General features: G+C 46.1%; 1 protein-coding gene across 7 annotated transcripts in view; it reads right to left on the reverse strand.

The window, feature by feature from the left end:
* Usp32 (Ubiquitin specific protease 32) overlaps positions 1 to 18,553 on the reverse strand; it is a 99,990-nt gene that overhangs the window by 20,927 nt on the left and 60,510 nt on the right. For 6 of the 7 annotated variants that reach the window (XM_075684524.1, XM_075684527.1, XM_075684523.1 and 3 more), the window contains 5 exons: positions 15,998 to 16,212; positions 13,848 to 14,060; positions 10,750 to 10,940; positions 2,078 to 2,164; positions 1,733 to 1,853 (listed from right to left, as the gene is read on the reverse strand). In XM_075684524.1, coding sequence (XP_075540639.1) covers positions 1,733 to 1,853; positions 2,078 to 2,164; positions 10,750 to 10,940; positions 13,848 to 14,060; positions 15,998 to 16,212 — 827 coding nt within the window. The remainder of the gene's footprint in view (positions 1 to 1,732; positions 1,854 to 2,077; positions 2,165 to 10,749; positions 10,941 to 13,847; positions 14,061 to 15,997; positions 16,213 to 18,553) is intronic. The other variant, XM_075684525.1, reaches the window with a different exon arrangement.

The raw sequence follows: 18,553 nt of genomic DNA on the forward strand, positions 1-18,553 counted from the left end.
CGATATATCACGTTCCGTACTATAAATTGCAAGTTCGATAAGATCCTACTGTGCCCTGCAAACTATACTGTATACTTTGAGTACAATTGAAAGCTTGTGTGGGTGAGCCGAGGAGGTTGGTGGTTTGGCGAGCACAGTCTTTCCATGCGAGCAAGGGGAAAGGGGTGGAGCAGAGAGAGCTCATGATAACGCGATCACGCACATGCGAAGGGGGGCAGGTTGCCAAGTCTTTTTTTCTAGCATGGCTGGGGCTGTGCATGGTTGTCAGCATGGTTGAGCTCATATGCAGCTTATGTATGCTGATTTAGAGGTAATCTGCAGTGTGTGCAAAGAGTGGCCATGCCAAGATGGCTTGGCATCATGTGTAGCGTCTTCCAGCGCGTTTAACACTGGAGCATGCGTAATCTCAAGTTTCAGACACGTGTTGAAGAAGCAGATGAAGCACTCACTCCCTGGTGCCGGCGCTTTACATGATAGCATCATCCCACTTCAAAGAACACTATTAGCCATGAGGGCAGAGTGGACGGGAAAGCATGGATGGCTTCACCTCCTACTGGTGATGTAAAGATATTGTTGACATGGCATGAAACCCTATCTTTTGTCACTGGCTCTTATATTCAAAAACACGCATTTGAATTTGCTCTTTCCAACTGCCCAGTAATTTGAAAAACTTTGTGGCTCCTACTGTATAAGAAAAATCAATCAGCAACTGTACTTATTCACATAAAAGGTCAAATTTCAATATAATGAAGCAAATTGTCACTTTGTTTGCCACTACCAACTTCGTTATATCGAGGTTGACATGTAATAGATATTGAATATAGTGAAGGTATTTTTGTGTCGGATGTGACATCATTATGTCCTGCTGTACTTGCATTAGCACTGTTACAGAAATCTTTACAGAGCGCAAATTATGAATTTAGAACCTTGACATCAGCAAGCACTGGAGGGGCTCCTGGTGCAAGTGTCCAGTTAACTCCTTGGCATTTTTTTTTACCATAACAACCTTTAATGTCCGCCTTTCTAAAAATAAACTTCCTTCAAACCTGCAACGTCATTTATATTGAGATGGTGAGATAACTCCTGCATGCATACGCTGCTCCTTTAAGCAAGCTGTGCTGGCAGGCAACTGCCACAAAACGGTGTGTGCAGGACTGAGGTGTTGCATCGGGACATCCCTCTTCACTTACTATCATATCACTAAATTGCATGGAATATGCTTGCCTTTTAGCTGAGAGAGAAGAAGGGGCAACGCCTTTTTCCTGTGGTGACAAGGATAGACTGAGTCCAACAGGAGGGAAATCAATAGAAGGCACATTCAGGGGGAAAGGTGCCGTTTTTAATATAAACTGCAGATATCTAGCCACAAGTTTGTCATACTACTCTGGATGAGACATGAATGAACAGACAAGAAAGATGAAACAATGAATGGGCACAATCATGAGCACACTCACAGCTCTCTACAAGGGTTCCCCGGGTCATGGTTCTCTCGGAAAGGCCAGAAGTGCCTTCAATGCATGCAATGCACAAGCAGTACTTTCTACATGAAAAACCTCATTGCCTTCTTTTAGGCATTTATGTGGATTGATACGTCTAAGGGACTGCTTTTAGTCTGAGTTCCACTTTACACGAATGCTTGGTCCCTTGAGAGTTCGAATTACCCATGCTCAACTGCATGTGCACTCACAAGGCTGGTGTGCAATCCTCAACAAGCTGTGTCGAATGAACTTACCCTCTCTTGAGAAGCTTGGTACCTTAGGTGCAATGCAGTTGGGTCCCAGTCAATGGACAGGTAAAGTGAGCTGAAGTTGAAGTCTGCATCATCACAGTCTATTGGGCAGCCACGGCAAAATCTGCAAAGAAATTTAACTAGAATATGTACTTTGCACTCAAAATGGAGCACTTGATTTAATTATCAAACAGCGCTATAATATACATGACGTGATTTACAAATTAAGTAGTGACTATTCAAACAGTGTAAATATAATCTATTACATGCCAAGCAATATTACACGAAGCTTGTAGAATGTTCCAAAATGTAAATTTCAGGCTAGAAAGAAGAACTTAGCACACTCACTTGTACCAAGGACACCAGGCACATATGAATCCATCTTTATGAACTGCCTTCAACGTGAACGGGTATTCATATCCAAGGCTATCATCACTTGAAAAGGGGGAAAAATAAACACCAGAATGACGATGTCAGAATCAGCTAGCTGCATGAATATGACTGACATCTTTAGACCCAAAGCAACATGGCACTTATGAGAGAGACTGAACTGGAGAGCTCCAGATCGCATATAGCAAATGAACTCAAGACTTATGCTCAGTCACATTATGTCTTAAACAACACCTCACAGCAGCAGGTGTTTTCTGTAAAAATTATTTAAGAATCCATGTTAGAAATAAAAACATTTTGTTTCCAGAGGACAAGCCAAGACATCTATAAAGCATGTTGAAATATAGACCTGGCACACACTAGCAATATCACTAAGCACAGTATAGCTATGCTAGAGTTGGTTCAGCACTCCTATATCTGGAAAATTCACACTTTTTGCATTTGTGGGCACTAATTAATTTTGTTCATTGAAAAATTAGTTTCACCACATTTCTTGCATTTTCAGAACCATAATAAGCATACAGGTGGAAAATAGATTAGGAATTTTGTTTTTTAGTGAGTTTTGTCAAGCTTACAGAACAGGGGACTCTATGTGAAAACTCAGTACAGGAATAATAGATATGAGAACATCAAATATTTCTTGTCAAGTAGGCTTGAAAACTACCTATCCAGGCACTTGAAAGTTATGTCTGGTGCTACACACAGTGAAAAACAATGAAAAAAGTGAATGTACTACATAAAATGTCACACTCACACCGACTATAACCAACCATCCACCATACCACTCACTTTATTAAAACATTTTGCACCTATTATTGAAACATGCAGCACAATTCCATCAGGAGAGTGCCAAGATGTATGAGACACATTATTATAATTAGTTTCATCAACGCTATTGCTGTTGATGCACTATCTTGCCATACAGAACTGTGTACACAGTGCCTGAAAGGGGTTTAATACAGTCATATCTCGTTAGTTCAAACTTCCAGTTTATTCAATATAACGCTGCAGTTTCATCAAAGTTATGTAAATTCCAATGGGCGAAAATGCCCGGTAATTCGAACAAGCAAGCATTTGCAACAGTTAATTCGAACATACTGCGCTCCAACAATACTCTCAGCAGCACACTAAATCACACGTGTGGGGATGCGCGACTCTCGCGCATCCCCAGATTTCTCGTTCTCCCCCATCTCCTGCAATCCCGCTTCACCGCGTGGTCTGCGTGACGCTCGCGGCGGTCGATATGGTTGAAGCGCAGCGCGAGAGATGGCGCGAGTGTTGCGCTGCTACCGGCGGGGTTACTTGGGTGCGGGAGCGGAAGGCGCTTCGTCTTTTCCCGGCGGATCAGCGAACAGCGTGGACGTTTCGCGCGCGCGCCGACCCGTGCTTCTGCAAGACCACCTTGCGTGTCCTGCCTTCGAACGTGCCACCATTCGCGTGACCGTACGCGCGAACGACCAGGCGTTGGGATCCAGCATGGGGCGAACATATTCGCTCGCTATCCGGTCGCGGTGAGTCAGACTTCCTAGATTTGTCGCGCGCCCATCGGCATGTTTTGTGGATAGCAACTCGGCTAGCAGGCATTGATCTACGAAAGGTGCAATAAATGCCCTTGTGATTGTTTGCACTACTGTGTTGTCGTTCCTTTGTCCCAAGAGCATGGGCGTGAGAACCCCCTCTGGCTGCCCAACGTGGACCTCTTGGGGCATCGGACGATAGTTTTAACAGTTTTGCTTCGTTCGAGACCTTTGTTTGAACAGAAGCGTAGGGCTATCGCAGATTTTGATCCCTAGTGTTGGCGGCGTGCTTTCTTGAGCGAGGCGACGGTGGCTGTAGTGTGTTTGAACATGTCAACATGCTAAACTTTTTCGCAAGTGTTTTTTTTTAATGGCATTCGTTGGTACGAGAGCCACGCGGTCTGCATCCTGGGAGAGCAAGACTTAGCGCCCGCGGAGAATTGGCAAGCCTGAAGCGATTGAGTACGGAAGCCTCATGGGTGATCCGAATTCCTCATGTAAATAGCTTCTCCTATCTCTTTGACTCTGATGAAGTCGCGGCTCTGGGAGTCGGGTGGCCGCTGGCCACGGGTGCCACTACGGGCTGACTGGTATTGCGGCCTGGCACCGGCGCTCCGACACCGTCTGGGACGGTGGACGGCGTCAACTCGGATGCTGTGTGCACCGAGCGGAGTAGGACCACCTCACAGAGCTGACGTCTCCTCGCGGCTGCCTGTTTGGCGCCCATTTTGGGTGTTGTTTTTGGATGCCGGTTGTTGTCACGGTAGCGACGCTTTAGGCCTAAGGCTTTACGAAGCTGCCTGTCGCACGTGGACCGTGGCGTTGAGGTGTTGCACTTTGCTTTCCTCATTTTAGTTAGCTTCGCACGAATTGAAATTACTCGTTTCGCTCGCTATCCGGTTGCGGTGAGTCGGACTTCTAGATTTGTTGCGCGCCCGTCGGCATGTTTTGTGGATAGCAACTCGGCTAGCAGCCACTGATCTATGAAAGGTGCAATAAATGCCCTTGTGATTGTTTGCACTACTGTGTTGTCGTTCCTTTGTCCTAAGAGCATGGGTGTGAGAACCCCACACACGGCGGCACCTCTTACCAGCATTCCTCTCCCCCCCTCTATAGAGAAAGAACTCGGGAGAGATTCCTCAATGCTGCACACGACAAAAAGAGACCATGGTGGAAATTTGTGTGCAAGCATGTGCAGGCGCGCATCACCGATTACTTTTGTTAGTGACGGGTGTCCTGTACAGTCAACAATAGATTTTCCAGATGCCCAATTGTTCGGACATGCCCGATAATTCGGACACCTTCGCGGCACCACCATCATACCCTATAGAGTCAATTTCGGATGCCAAAAAACTTTCGCCATCCGATTTTCTGGACTTGACATCATGACCGCAGGTCCAATATGGCTTTAATCGAAGCCACCGCCACGTTTGTGGATGGCGATGCATTCACAGACAATGCACTCGTCAGTGTGCTCCGTGGGACTAACTCTCGGAAGGTTTCTCCTTTGGCTTTGAAGCGTGGCACCAGCAAGGGCAAACATGATTGCTCGGATGTGCTTTTGCTCGCTAGACTGCACTCACCAAGAACTTTGGCACCGATGTCAGGCATGGGTGAACCATTTGCCTGGTAACCTTGACTGGTGAATCCAATTTCATGAATTTATCAAAGTAGATTCTCAGACACCACAAAGTACTGTTACACTGTGTACTTGTGTATGCGCATTGATGTCAACATAGGTTGGCATACTCACTCCCGTTAGTATGAGCAAAAGTCACGGATGGTTATCTTAAGTAGACATGAGTACAGTAGAACCCCGCTGTTACGTTCCTCACTGCTGCGTTTTCCCGGCTGCTACGTCGTTTTCATCCGGTCCCGGCACAGCTTCCATAGGATCCAATGTATAAGGAACCCCGCTGTTACGTCGTAGCTGTGAAAACGTTCCCGCATGATACGTCGCAACTTAGCCCCCCGAACCCGCCTGGGCTAAAGTAGGCAACGCGCTCCAACCGCCATTTTGGCTTTTGACGAGTTTTGGCCGGGCTTGGCTATGGAACTGGCTGCAAGAAGCCGCACGCCAGTTCGAGAGGCCGCCATCGAATTGGCGTGCGGCTTCTTGCAGCCAGCTCCATAGCCAAGCCCGGCCAAAACTCGCCAAAAGCCAAAATGGCGGTCACATACGACGACTACGTCGCCGTGGATGTTGTTGTCGGGACGTCAGAGTGTCAGAGCATCGCCGAGATCGTTGGGATCTCGGTCGCGAGTGAAGTCGCAGACTGCGATGCACGAGCCGCATGATGCCGGGGAGTTGCCAAATCGTAGCTTTCGAAAAGCCGTTGCGGCTCTGGACCTCCTCCGCAGGTACGTCGCACCTCACAGCGACGCTGACAGCAATGCGGCCTTCCAGGCTATTGAGAAACGTGTGGTGATTTCTAGCGAGCGAAAGAAACGGCAAGCCACAATTCTGGACTTTTTTTTAGGTCCTAAGCGCACTCTGAGGAAATAAATTGTCTATAGTTGAAGCTGCACTTTTTTTCATTCATTTTCGGAGCTTTCCTCACTGTTGCGTTTTCCCGGCTGTTACGTTTTTTTTCCCCGGTCCGGTGAAAAACGTATGAACGGGGTTCCACTGTATATGAATGTGAGTTATTGTAGGAAAGTGAGTGGATGTAAGTATGCATGTGAGTGGGTACTGGCGAGTGGGAGAGGATGAGAGTATGAGTGTGAGTGAGTGAGTGCAGTTAAGTGTTAGGGGGGGATGCAGCAATTGAAGTGGTCAAAGTGTCAAAAATTTCGACTTGCCGATTTCTTTTTTTTTTTGCGATCCGTGGACCTTAATTTATCTCATGATGAGATATCATAACAAAATACGCAGTAGAAATCTAAAAACAGCACTTTCCTAGAGTGCTGTCATCAAAAATTGATAAAATCGGACTTTGGAAGGCACCGTTGCCTCGCAGATCACCCGGCTATTCGTTGAAGCGCTGCCATCTTGATATTATCGTAAAGAGGAGAGATCGAAGCTAAAGATAGTCAGAGGGATGCATTCCTCCACTGAAAGATAAACCAGCAAACACAAGCAAAAAGAAAGGCAAATGTGGCATTGCGATTGGGCAAAGCAGTCACGTGGTGCACAGGGCGCGCTCCTATTGGCTGTTGTAGGTTTGAATTGCTGACAAACCTCTCTCTCACGCGCATTTGTGCAGCAGCGAGATGCGTGTTGCGATCAACATGATTGACGATCGTGGGAGCTTACGCACCTTTTCTGTGGTGAGCCCCAAAGGAAGGAATCAAGTTCCGAACGGCCTAGAGAAGAGGGAGAAACCTACTCGTAGAATCGGATGCCGCCGAGTTTGTTGACGAGGCACAGCCGGTGCACGTGGGTGACTGGGAAAGTGTGCCTGCGTGCAGTGCTGATGATGCGACCGTAGGCTATGGTGACGGCGTGTCCGTGAACGATGGTGACAGCGTGTCCGCAAGTTATTGTGAAAGCACGTCCATGAGCAATGGTGAAGGCGTGTCCGGGTGTGGTTGTGACGGCAACATGACATCGGCGGAGCAGAAGTTTTCACGTCAAATATTCAACTGCGGATTTAAGTTCCAACTCACTAATAAAGAGGTTGCGCAATGAAAGACAAGTGGACGTTCTGAATGTGCTGTCATTTACCTCTGCATGACGGATGATGGAAGCACAACGATGAAAAAGGCAACTAAGGTGCCCGAAACTGCTGCAAGAACACAAAAAACTACATCAAAATGTAAAGAAAGTGTGTCCTCACTGGCAAACTACGTCCCGGGTGTGTTTTAGGTGCTTAAAGCAAAGATTTAAATGTTTACAACAAATGAAACTTTGAGCGACCTTTTCTCAGCTTTCATATTTTGTGCAGTTGCTTTCAGTCATCTCAGTGCCGTTTCACAATAAATGAAGGCAAAATCATTCTGTCTTTTGCATTTAGATCCTGAAACATTGATGAGTGCAATAAAGCTGTCCCTTTTTAACTGCACCTCATAAAAAAAATTATATTTGGTTTTTTGCGAAAGTCCCTAGTAAGAAAATATGCCTCGGAAACTTTTAAAAAAATTTATGCTCATTTAAGCATTTAAAAAATAAACCAGTAGCTTTATTGCACAAAATGGGCCGTCGTGAACATGCGGATGTGAAAATCTTGGGGAACTTATGTGTAATTAATTTGGGGATGACCATTAGAGTCTATATTGTAACTCGAAAACTATAATATATAGCACAAGACTAATTTCATTTATGATATCAGCATAAAAAATCACACCTGCATGCCAAATTTCGCCAATTTATTGCAACAAATAAATAAGGAAAGCTTTCATTGCCACGTCCTCCCTTAAGGGGGGACCTGCATCTTTGGGATAGAAAATCAACCCAAAATTCGTATTTTTAATTTTTATTTTCCGTGTTCCTGACGTGCTTCCACGTCTATCTCCGAAATTCGGTCACAAAATACTGTGTAGTTCTTCCGTTATCGTGATCTAAAGATGCAAATCCGCAAGCGTTGCCTTTAAAATCGGGGACAAATTGCGCCAGATTTTCGTTGCGCATAACTCGATAACTACGTGCACTGCCAGCACCATTTTGGTATTATTTAAAAGCTCACGCTTCTGGCTTTCTTTATTCGTCGGTTGGCAACATTGCTGGTGCTGCAGTCACGAAAAAAACAACAGAAAAAGACATTCGTGATGCACACTATTATTGGCCAGTTTGAGCATGTGACCAAGATGGCGAGTCATGATTGGCTCCAAAGGCCATGAGCACTCAAACGACGAAAACAGCTGCCATCTTGTTTTAGTCTCGCAACTGCGACACTGGACATGCTGGAGTGGCTAGAGGTCCGACAAAGTTTCGTACCGTGAATCGTACGAGGCGCAAACTAAAACAATTCCGTCGTCGGAGTCTGCACAGGATACCCGCCAGCTCATTGCTAAGGTCATACCACCGCCGAACGTTGACTCCTCAACTGCTTTTCCGGATCATGCATACCCACACGTCCGTTGTCGTAACTGAAGGGGAAGTGGATAAGTTACGAGCACATGAGAAAGCTACGCTCGACAAGATTGCACCTACGACAGCCATGGAGCGAAACATTCGGCATTTTGTTGAAGATCCGACCGCCGATAGTGCAACAGCCTCGGTTGCAAAGCCCGCTACTCCTTACGTTGTCTTCTGACTTGCAACAATGAACAATATTCTCAGCGTTTTCTCATGCAATACTTACACTGGTTCTGTGTAGCTGGCGCGGAGCTATCAGGATTACGGTCTTGCTACTAAACAGACAGTGGTTTGAGAGATCTCCAGTTAAGTTGCGTTGGGACGAAGCTCGCGGGGAATTGAGGGCCCTAAAACGTGTAATCCTTTTGAAGTGAACGTACTCGCAGTGCATGCTATGTTATCGACCGGCAACAGTTAAACAGCCATGATTCATTAGGCCAGTATGCACCAGATATAACCTAGCGCCTACTGATGGCCTTTCGTGCTGTTTTATGCGTTGCATATTGCAATCACTCAGTTCAGCCCTTGGGCGTGGCCGGGCAGCCACCATCGACCTTTAGCGCAACCACGTGACGTGACGTCACGACAGCCGGAGGAAAAGCTGGGCCCCAACTCGCGCGGTCGCAGCCACCACCTGACTCCCACTCCTCCCGCTAGGGGCGCTGCGCCGGCGCGTGACGTCACAGAGGAAAAGCTGGGCCCCAACTCGCGCAGTCGCGCGCGGCCGCAGCCACCACCCGACTCCCGCTCTTCCCGCTAGGGGCGCTGCGCCGGCGCGTGACGTCACAGAGGAAAAGCTGGGCCCCAACTGGCGCGGTCGCGTGCGGCCGCAGCCACCACCTGACCGTGCAATATGCAACGCATTCTTGGCTTAACCAAGCTAAGCCTGGTTTTTTTCAAACTTTCTTTCAAATATCAGCTGTTAGATGTTTTTTGTTGTTTTCTCAAAACCGCAATTTTGGTGATGATGCCGTATTGGAGGTGCATTACCTCTGCTTCTACTTGTGCTATCACTGTAATTCATTTTTTTTTTCAGAAAAGCAAAGCTGTGTAGAGTGCAAATAAGTGAGATAATGTTGCATTTATTACAAAATTTTTACAAAATGTTTCTTTTTTTAGCAGTTAGATGGATTTCTCTGAAGTTTGCAATATTCTCACGTGATATAATATTGGATTAGAACAGCATACTTACTTATTTGCACTCTTTGTTAGTTCCACATCATTTTTGTATGTCAATACATATTATGCCATGTATAGTTTGTAGATAGTGCACCTCCAAGCAAATTATGGAATAAAGCTGAATTTTTTCAATTTCTGGAAAGTTATTTACTCTGCACGAGAACTGGATGTATATTTAAGACTAGCACATTGAAATGCATAAATTCAGCAAGTTTAATCAAAATCTACAAAGAATGAAAAAAAAAGAGAAACGTTTTCAGGTGCAGGGTCCCCCCTTAATGGGAGAGATTATGAGCAAGAGTGAGTGCTGCTGATCATAAGTGGGCATGCGTAGGAACATGAGTAAGTACCGAGAGAGCCTGAGAAAATATTAGCGAGTGATTGTGCCAACCTACAGATGTCAGGAAGAAGCTCCTTACTTCATGCTCAAGGTCTGTTCAATTCGCCTGCACCACTGTGTACCTGTTCATGGTGGTTCATGAAAAGTTCAGAAATTGTGCAGCTGAATTTCTGCGGTGCAGGCACAGTGCAACACTCGAAATGAATGCCAAGGTGCAGATGTGGTACAGGCATTATGTTATGTCCGACTAATGTGCACGGATTGCGTATGTTTGAGAGTTTCTGAACTACAGGTATGATCAGATTCTGGGGTGTACACGTGTGAAGCGGCTGCTTTGCACCTGTATGCCTGCACCAACTCGGCACCGACAGCGGAGTGGGTGCCGTCTTTCCTGCACAGCTGAAACGAATGGCAGGGTGCAGCGCCTCGTGAACTGGTTCAGATGGTGCAGGCGAAGTGAATGTACCTTCAGCTTCCCATGCGACAAGAGGCATCAAATGTTTGAACAGCAGCACTTTGGAGACATGAATGAGCCTAATACTACAGTGAGTGAGCCTTGTATGAAGGCAGTGCTCACCAGTCCTGGGCATGGTTGGGCACAGTGGTCTCTGATGGCGGCAGTGGAGAGACCAGCCGTGCCACCTGTGTCCATACAAGCCTGTAAAGGTCCTGTCGACTTGTGCCGTCATGACAAGGCAAGACCAGTGGCAGACCAAAGAGTGTTGGCCGTGTCTTCTGGGATGATAGGAAGTACACGTCCTGCCTCATCTATAGATGAGAGACCATGCATTTAATTAGCTCTGAAGGCATTTGATCACGTGAATGACAGCCAAGTACACCAAAGAATGTCAGAACATAAAGACAGTTATGAGTGAAAATTGCTTATTGTTCAGATAGTGATAAAGACTCAAAACAGTCATCCCTCAGGTCTTCCATGATAGACTAACACTTTTTGAGGCTACACAGTAATTTCTATGTACTGTAGACTTCCAGTGAATTCAATCTTGACTGAAGGTCCTGGTCGGCATCCCTGTATTTCTAGGGGACCAAAGTTTCATTATTTCTATTCTAAAACTGGCCTTCGTTGGATAACTTGAGCTTGGCCAGTCAGCAAGCATGCACCTGACCCCTATGGTGACCTTAACAGTGACCCCTTTTGTGACAGCATGCCTAAGCAGAGCTTAGGGTACAGCAAATGTGCTGAACACACGTCATCTACCATTGAGAATGCCCTTTTCAGCCTGCCCTAGGAAAATTTTCAAGCAATAATGGCAGCTCATCATGTCTGATTACGGGATTTGCTCAAGTCCATAAAAATTTTGTTAACAAAGAAAACTGCTGAAAATTGCCTGCGTGATGCAATCGGACACGAAACTAAAACCATTGCCGCAGCATCTATATGCTTTAACATATCACGAAGCTGTATTATGCCAAAGTTTACTTTAGGAAACAGACCGTTTGTACCACACATATTAGACCCTTGGCCATTTTTGCCTGAAATGTCACTTCTACGTTAGTTCTGTACTATGCACACATATAAAGTGAGCAAATATTTGATTCAGGAAGCATGTTAGAATCGGGCAAATACTGCCAAATGAGTTAGGGGTGTGTTTTGGTGTATTTTACACATCTTGTTTAATTTGACCAGGCAGATAATTCGACCAATTTCATTGGTCCCATCAGGGCTGAATTACCAGAATTCAAATGTATAAATATATGAACACACACTCTGTATTTCACATTACAACTGTAAAAAGCATTTAGATCCTTGGAATTTTCCCAATGTAAATATAATAATAATATTTGGGGTTTTAAGTGCCAAAACCACTTTCCGATTATGAGGCACGCCGTAGTGGAGGACTCCGGAAATTTTGACCACCTGGGGTTCTTTAACGTGCACCTAAATCTAAGCACACGGGTGTTTTCGCATTTCGCCCCCATCGAAATGCGGCCGCCGTGGCCGGGATTCGATCCCGCGACCTCGTGCTCAGCAGCCCAACACCATAGCCACTGAGCAACCACGGCGGGTCCCAATGTAAATATAAATGATAATGAAGTATGCATTGTATACCATCAGCAGTCATTTTATAGTAAAGAAATTCCATTGGACTTTGCTATTACAGTAAAACCTTGTTAAACCGTACCCGCTTAAACAGTAGTTTCGGTTTAAAAGTAGTAAAGTCAATTCCCCGACTCAGCAGCCATTGAACATAATGTATTTTGTATCTGCATAAACCGTACCAGCTTATTGCGTACGCATCGGTTAAAACGTAGCGTTTCCACTTTTCGTCGCGCGAACACGGCGGTGCGTCGTCTCCATCGGGCAGCCCGGCAGAACAACAAGCCTCAGAGATCGGTACAACGGCCTCCAAGCGCCCTGTGCGTTTGCACGTGAAGCCGCATCAACATCAACATCATTTCGACGCCGCATGGACGCCGTGCAAGAGAGCGTTGTGGCGTCGTGCAAGCGAGGACTCGCGTCATGCCGAAGCTAGGATAAAAAAGATGCCGGGTGCTCAGCATAGAAGAAAAATTAGACATCGTCCGTGCTACCGAACGTGGCACGAAGAAGTCGGCGCTGGCCCGCGACATGGATCTGCTGTTGACTACAGTGTGTGGCATTTGGAATGCGAAGTTGCTCGGCAGCGCTGCTGCGACCGCGAAGAGATGTCGGCTACGAGGTTCGACTTTTCACCATCGTTGCCGCTGTTGTTGCCGAAGTGTCAACTAACGACAGTGATGAGGACGACACGGAAAGCGACAGCACGGGCTATTCACGCCCGACAGTGGCAGAAGCTGCGCGTTACGTCAGCCTCATGAATGCGATCGTCGCAAGGAGAACAGGGGCGCGGTAACGTAACTATTCCAAACGAAAAGTTTTCCGAACTCCGGCACCCGGCAATGAAAAAGGCGCCCCGGGACTTATGCAGCACTACTGCACGCGTGCACGGAGAATCGTAACGCCAACGAGGAATCTGCCGTGCGAGTGTTTGCCGAGAGGAGGGGGGCTGGCTCAGAAGCTGGCATGCAGCTTCAGTAAGTTTGAGGCCGCTGTTGTCGTGCTAGGCCGCCGCGACATCAAACGAAAATAACACTTACGTCTCGCGAAGTGAATAAATACTGCATGTTTTTTCTCCTTTCATTGCACTCTCTCTGAGTTCGGTTTTCGACAGGTAAGTGGGCGATCTCATGCTATTTCGCTTAAACAGTACTACCGTTTAGTACGTACTTTTTCCGAGCTCCGGCCGACTACGGTTTAACGAGGTTTCACTGTACATGCAAATGAATTCACTCTGCAACAGCCATATATTCTCCATTTTAGTTTATGCTTCAGATTAAGAAAAGCAGCCAGCAGAGCATAGTATGATAGCAATTAGCTTTTCATGAGGGGAAAGAAGAAAGAGAGGGGAAGCAAAATTTAACCAGCACAACACTTTCACTATCATGTGAGGTGCCAAAACTTGAATCGAAAAGGGAACATATTTTCTGCTTTCTAGAAAACTTATGCTAGATGATATGTTATGAGAATAGTAATTCACAGAATAATAAAAAATATATATATATGTTCACAGGAGAGTAGAAACAAAATTATGTGCATTTATGTTGCAGAGCTATGGGCCATTGCTGCAAGACAGGTTGGAACTATAAGCGCTGTTGACCAGCACAGCAACTCACCATTTTACGGTGGTAAGCCACAACGAAATTCCGTCGAGGCAGGTCAGACAAGTCGGCTGCAGAGCAATTGCTTGTGAGACTGGAGCTCATGCCAGATGGCATTTCTGGGTATGCCCCTCCAAGCCCATTCCATGAGGCAAGAGCACTTCCCGATGATGTTGAACCCGGGGTGTCTGGTCGCTCAGGCGGGCCTTCGTTCGCCGCCATCTGTCCCTGATACGCAAGCAACAATGACCAGCCATCAGTTAGGCCAGGCATGTGTAAAAGACTAACTTGTGGCTAGAGCAGCATTAGTTACCGGGGATTCAGAAAAACTAAGACAATAATCCCCATCCTATATTCCATACCACACAGTGAAGAATGTAACCTACGAGAATTTATCGATACAAAGTGAATTCAAAAGCACCACACATATTAAAGCAAGATCCCATGCCAGGGCTAAAGGCATGTGCTATGGAAGTCTGCATTTTACCACGTGGGACAGACACCTAATGCCTGCTTGTACAGGGAGCTTGATTGTTGACTTTGAAACCTCGAGGTGCTTGGTAGTGGTAGTAGCGTTGTAACTTGCGATAGCCTGTAGCTACTGAACAAACTCTGAAATCATTATATTTGGCCACTGGCAGTATATCTTTTTGCCACGGATTACATGACAATGCTAGAAGCCACAGCCTCTTTCACAACTTTGAAAATGGAAGACCTGACCATAATCAGAAACAATGGTTCTCCAAGCAGATGTTGCCAGTGGTTAAAATGACAACTGCAAGTCTTTTAATTTCCCGTTTTAATGACAATTTTTTGTTAAAATGACAACTGCAAGTTTTTTAATTTCCTGTTTTAGACTGAAGGCTGTTAACTTGTAACAAATACGCTAGCTAAGTGGCATTAGCATTGACTGCAACAAAATTAGGTATTAAAAAATTACAACAAGTTAAGAGCACTGGTGCGTATGGAAATCTAAAGTTGTGTCCTCAAGTATCTCATGCACCCAGTATGTATAATAGTTATTAGCAAAGCACGATTACCAATAATCTCTGAAGGAGTGTATGTCGTGGTAGTTTACATTCAGACTTCATCAAAACATTTTATTTCGAACAGGGCTGAGCAAGAAGAGAATGCAATGCACGTGTAACAGCATCAGTAAAAATTTATTTGGCTTTGGTGATAAATATGTAGCGTCTTATTCAGTGTTGTAATTGATGTGTTTGTGCACCCTCAGTGCCTGTGGTGCAGAAATATAGTCTATATTTGCACAATTCTAATGCACCATCAATTTACATGTTCTGCAGATATTCATTGTCAGAAAAATAAACTGCAATGTCTTCATTCGTAATGTAGATTTGCACTGCTTTCTGTAATGCATATTTTATTGTTTGAAAAAATGTGCAAACTTGAAGTGTGCAAATAATCTAGTTATCTAACTGACAAGTGTGAGTTTAGCTGTGCTCTCATACACTGTGTCCATAGCAGCAGGCATATGTGCTCCTAGTTGCTACAGGTTGTGGCAGTTTGTCAATGCATCCTGTTGTATGTCAATGCAAGCTCTCACTCAAAAGGCAATTTTTATTGGTCGAAAAACTAAATTCATAGGGTTCATAGGTTCCTCAGTGGAAAGTACACAGGAAAGACTGCTAACAGCCAATGTATACGGAAAGATTGGATGCGCTTTGTAGATGATCACAAGAAAGAAGACGGGACAAGCGCAATTACGCCTGTCCCATCTTCTTCCTTGTGATAGTCTCCAAAGCGCATCCAATCTTTCCAAATACAATGAACTAACTTGCCCAACAACGCATTCTACTAAGCCAATGCATAACTTTCAGAATTTGCATAATTGGACTGAGTATGGCTTCGAGATGCCACAGTGTCAAAGAACAGGCAGCAACAACAACAGCAGCGGCGGCACAAAAGGCAAGGAAGAAAATAAACAAAAAAGAAACGAGCAGCGGCAACAGCAGCAAGTGGGGGGCAGCGGGTGACAATGCCGAAAAACTGATGACCACAAAAAGGTGAAAGTGGAGGCGCTGGTACTACACACGCACAACCTGAAGGCATGTATGCAAGGAAGGTGTGCTTAGGGACAAGGCTGAGCGCAGAGGCGCACGCACACACAAGAGAGAGTCCGTCCTTGTTGTGGTGTCGGCACTTACGACCCTGCTTACGGCTCGGGGCCCACACCGGCTGCCACCCAGTCTGCTGCAGCAAAACAACCCCATGGTGGTCACCTGGCAAGAGGCAGAGGGGGCCTCCCCGGCACCTGCCAATGCATTGCCTATGTCCATGGGTGACCCACACAGCCCCAGGCCATCTCCTGACGGAACAGTGCCGTTCACCACAGGCTTGTTGCTGTGGGGCCCATTGGCACCTGCAGTACAGCATGCAGAAGGGCTTCGATGAGCTGTACTCGACAAGACAATGGGGAAAATAACATACTGTCTGCTACTACAGCTTTTGACTGGAAGTGGCAATGCATCATCACCGACACACAGAAAGCAATATAGGAACCACATACGGAAACAAAGCAGGGTGTCTACCACGTTGACATTTCCAATTTCCCTGAGTTTTGCAGGTTCTCCCCGAGTGCCTTTGCGAAATTCCGTGAGTCACGAGGAATACGTTTTATGTCAAGACGGGCTGCAACCATGTCGTCCAATGCTGTCACTCTCGAGTAAGCATGTGAAAAAGAAAACTACTTAATCCAATTGAATACTAAGGAGCAGTAAAAAGAATAGAAGGGAGGGGTTAGTAAAATGCACAGCAAATAAAATGCCTTAGAATAAAATTGCAAATCGAGTTGGACATTCTCATACGAATAAAAAGGAGATGCATACGGAAGCAAATATTTTCGAATATGAGCTATTTCTATCAACTGATAGCAAGTTCAGTGGTACGAGGCCCGAACTTTGTCACAGTTGAGATTCTCTCTAAACAGCTCGTAAGTCAACCTCAACTGCCCTGACATGCTCTGAGCCCGAGCATTATGCTTCACAGTTGTGTTTCACTGCTTTAAAGGGACACTAAAGGTTACTATTAAGTCAACGTGGACTGTAGAAATATCATCACAGAAACCTCGAAACGCTTGTTTCGTGCCAAGGAGAGACTTATTTTAAGAGAAAATGCGTCCTGAAGCGTCCACGTACCTCTAGCGCAGTTCAAATCGCCCGCCCTCCGATCGAGGTGTACTGACATCATGGTCTCATAGTGACGTTGCGCCATCGGTGAGTAGAACAGCGTCCGCAGACGGCGCTACGGCTTTTCTGCGCAAAACGCGAACGCGCGGCCAGAAACAGAGCCAAGACAGAGCCGACAGCAGAGCGAAAGCGGGAGTATGGTGGCTAGCGGAAGGAGAAACGAATTACGTCCCACGGCACACGGAGAGTCCGTTTTCGTTAAACTATAGGCTGCGGCGAGCTCGCAGCGTGGTCGGCGTGGTCTATGAGAAGCGACGAGCCTTTTCGCACTCGCAACAGGGCATAAAAATGTGCGAATCGACGCAAAACTCTGCCTAGAAACGTGCTCCGCCACAGCCAGGGCTCAATACGACCCAAGCTGGCACGACCCAGATGTCGTTTCCCGCACCGCCACCAGGCGCCGCTACTTTAGCTCAAACTCCAGCGCAAGACGCCCATAAGCTGGTACTTCATTCTATGACGCTAACTTCGACGCTCGTCGCAATGGACCCTGACACCAACAGATTGGCTCGCGATGGTGTGCTAAACTTCAGCGATTTGAGCACCGACGAGCGCGACCTGCTGCTGAGGGCTCGCACTGCCGGCGTCGTTGCGTACTACGACGGCGGCCTCGACACCGGCTCTCAGGAGCGGGAAAGCAACGAGGGCTTCCCACGACATCACATGGACGTGGCATTCTCGCTGCTTGTTCCAACTGAAAGTTTCGCGAGCCAGCAGAACCCTCACAGCACGACGCGATAACGAAACTACTGAAACTCCAAAGCGTTCGCGGCGCAGAGTCGAGCGAAAACGAAACCTTTCGAACACCCATATTACTGAAGGGTAACGTCAAAATGTTATTTTTTCTTAGAATCGAATAGACGTAGACAAGTAGCATTTTTTTTTCGTCTTATAATCGAATGAAATGATATTTTTAATACGAGTAGTTGAGTATTAGTAACACAAATTATGAGGAGTCCTTTCGTCATCGAGCTAGTACCGGAATGTCGCTGGGGGGTCTCAAATCGTGTCATGCATTTACCTCAATTTCTCAGTTACTAAAGCTCTGCTCGCGATTATATTGACGCCTTAGACGTTCTAGAACATTGCTCTACCACTTTAACTTGAGTTTCTGGTAACCTTTAGTGTCCCTTTAAATAGTTTATTTTGGTTTGGATAAGGGACACCTGCAGCTTGGCATTAGCTAACACTGTTTTTTGAGCTCCAGCTCCTTGAAAATGACGGCAGCATGCTTCCTTTCCCGTTCACTCCTCAATGCGTAGGTCCTTTCTGTTCTCCTCTCCATCCGCCACTCATTCGTCCCATAGACAATTTGAAGCATTTTTTCGGCCAGTTGTACAGTCAAGTTGTGATTTTTTCGAACTGCCTAGGGGCTGCAAAAACGACCAAAAAATCAGCTAGTTGGAAAAAATGAATGCATGTCTTTTACTGCCCATAAGGATTCAAACCGCTACAGGCACATTCGAAAAAGCTCTGAAGGCCTGTTGGTACACATATTAGGCATATCAGCACTCG

The sequence above is a fragment of the Dermacentor variabilis genome, chromosome 3, assembly GCF_050947875.1.
Source record: "Dermacentor variabilis isolate Ectoservices chromosome 3, ASM5094787v1, whole genome shotgun sequence".
NCBI classification, from domain to species: domain Eukaryota; kingdom Metazoa; phylum Arthropoda; class Arachnida; order Ixodida; family Ixodidae; genus Dermacentor; species Dermacentor variabilis.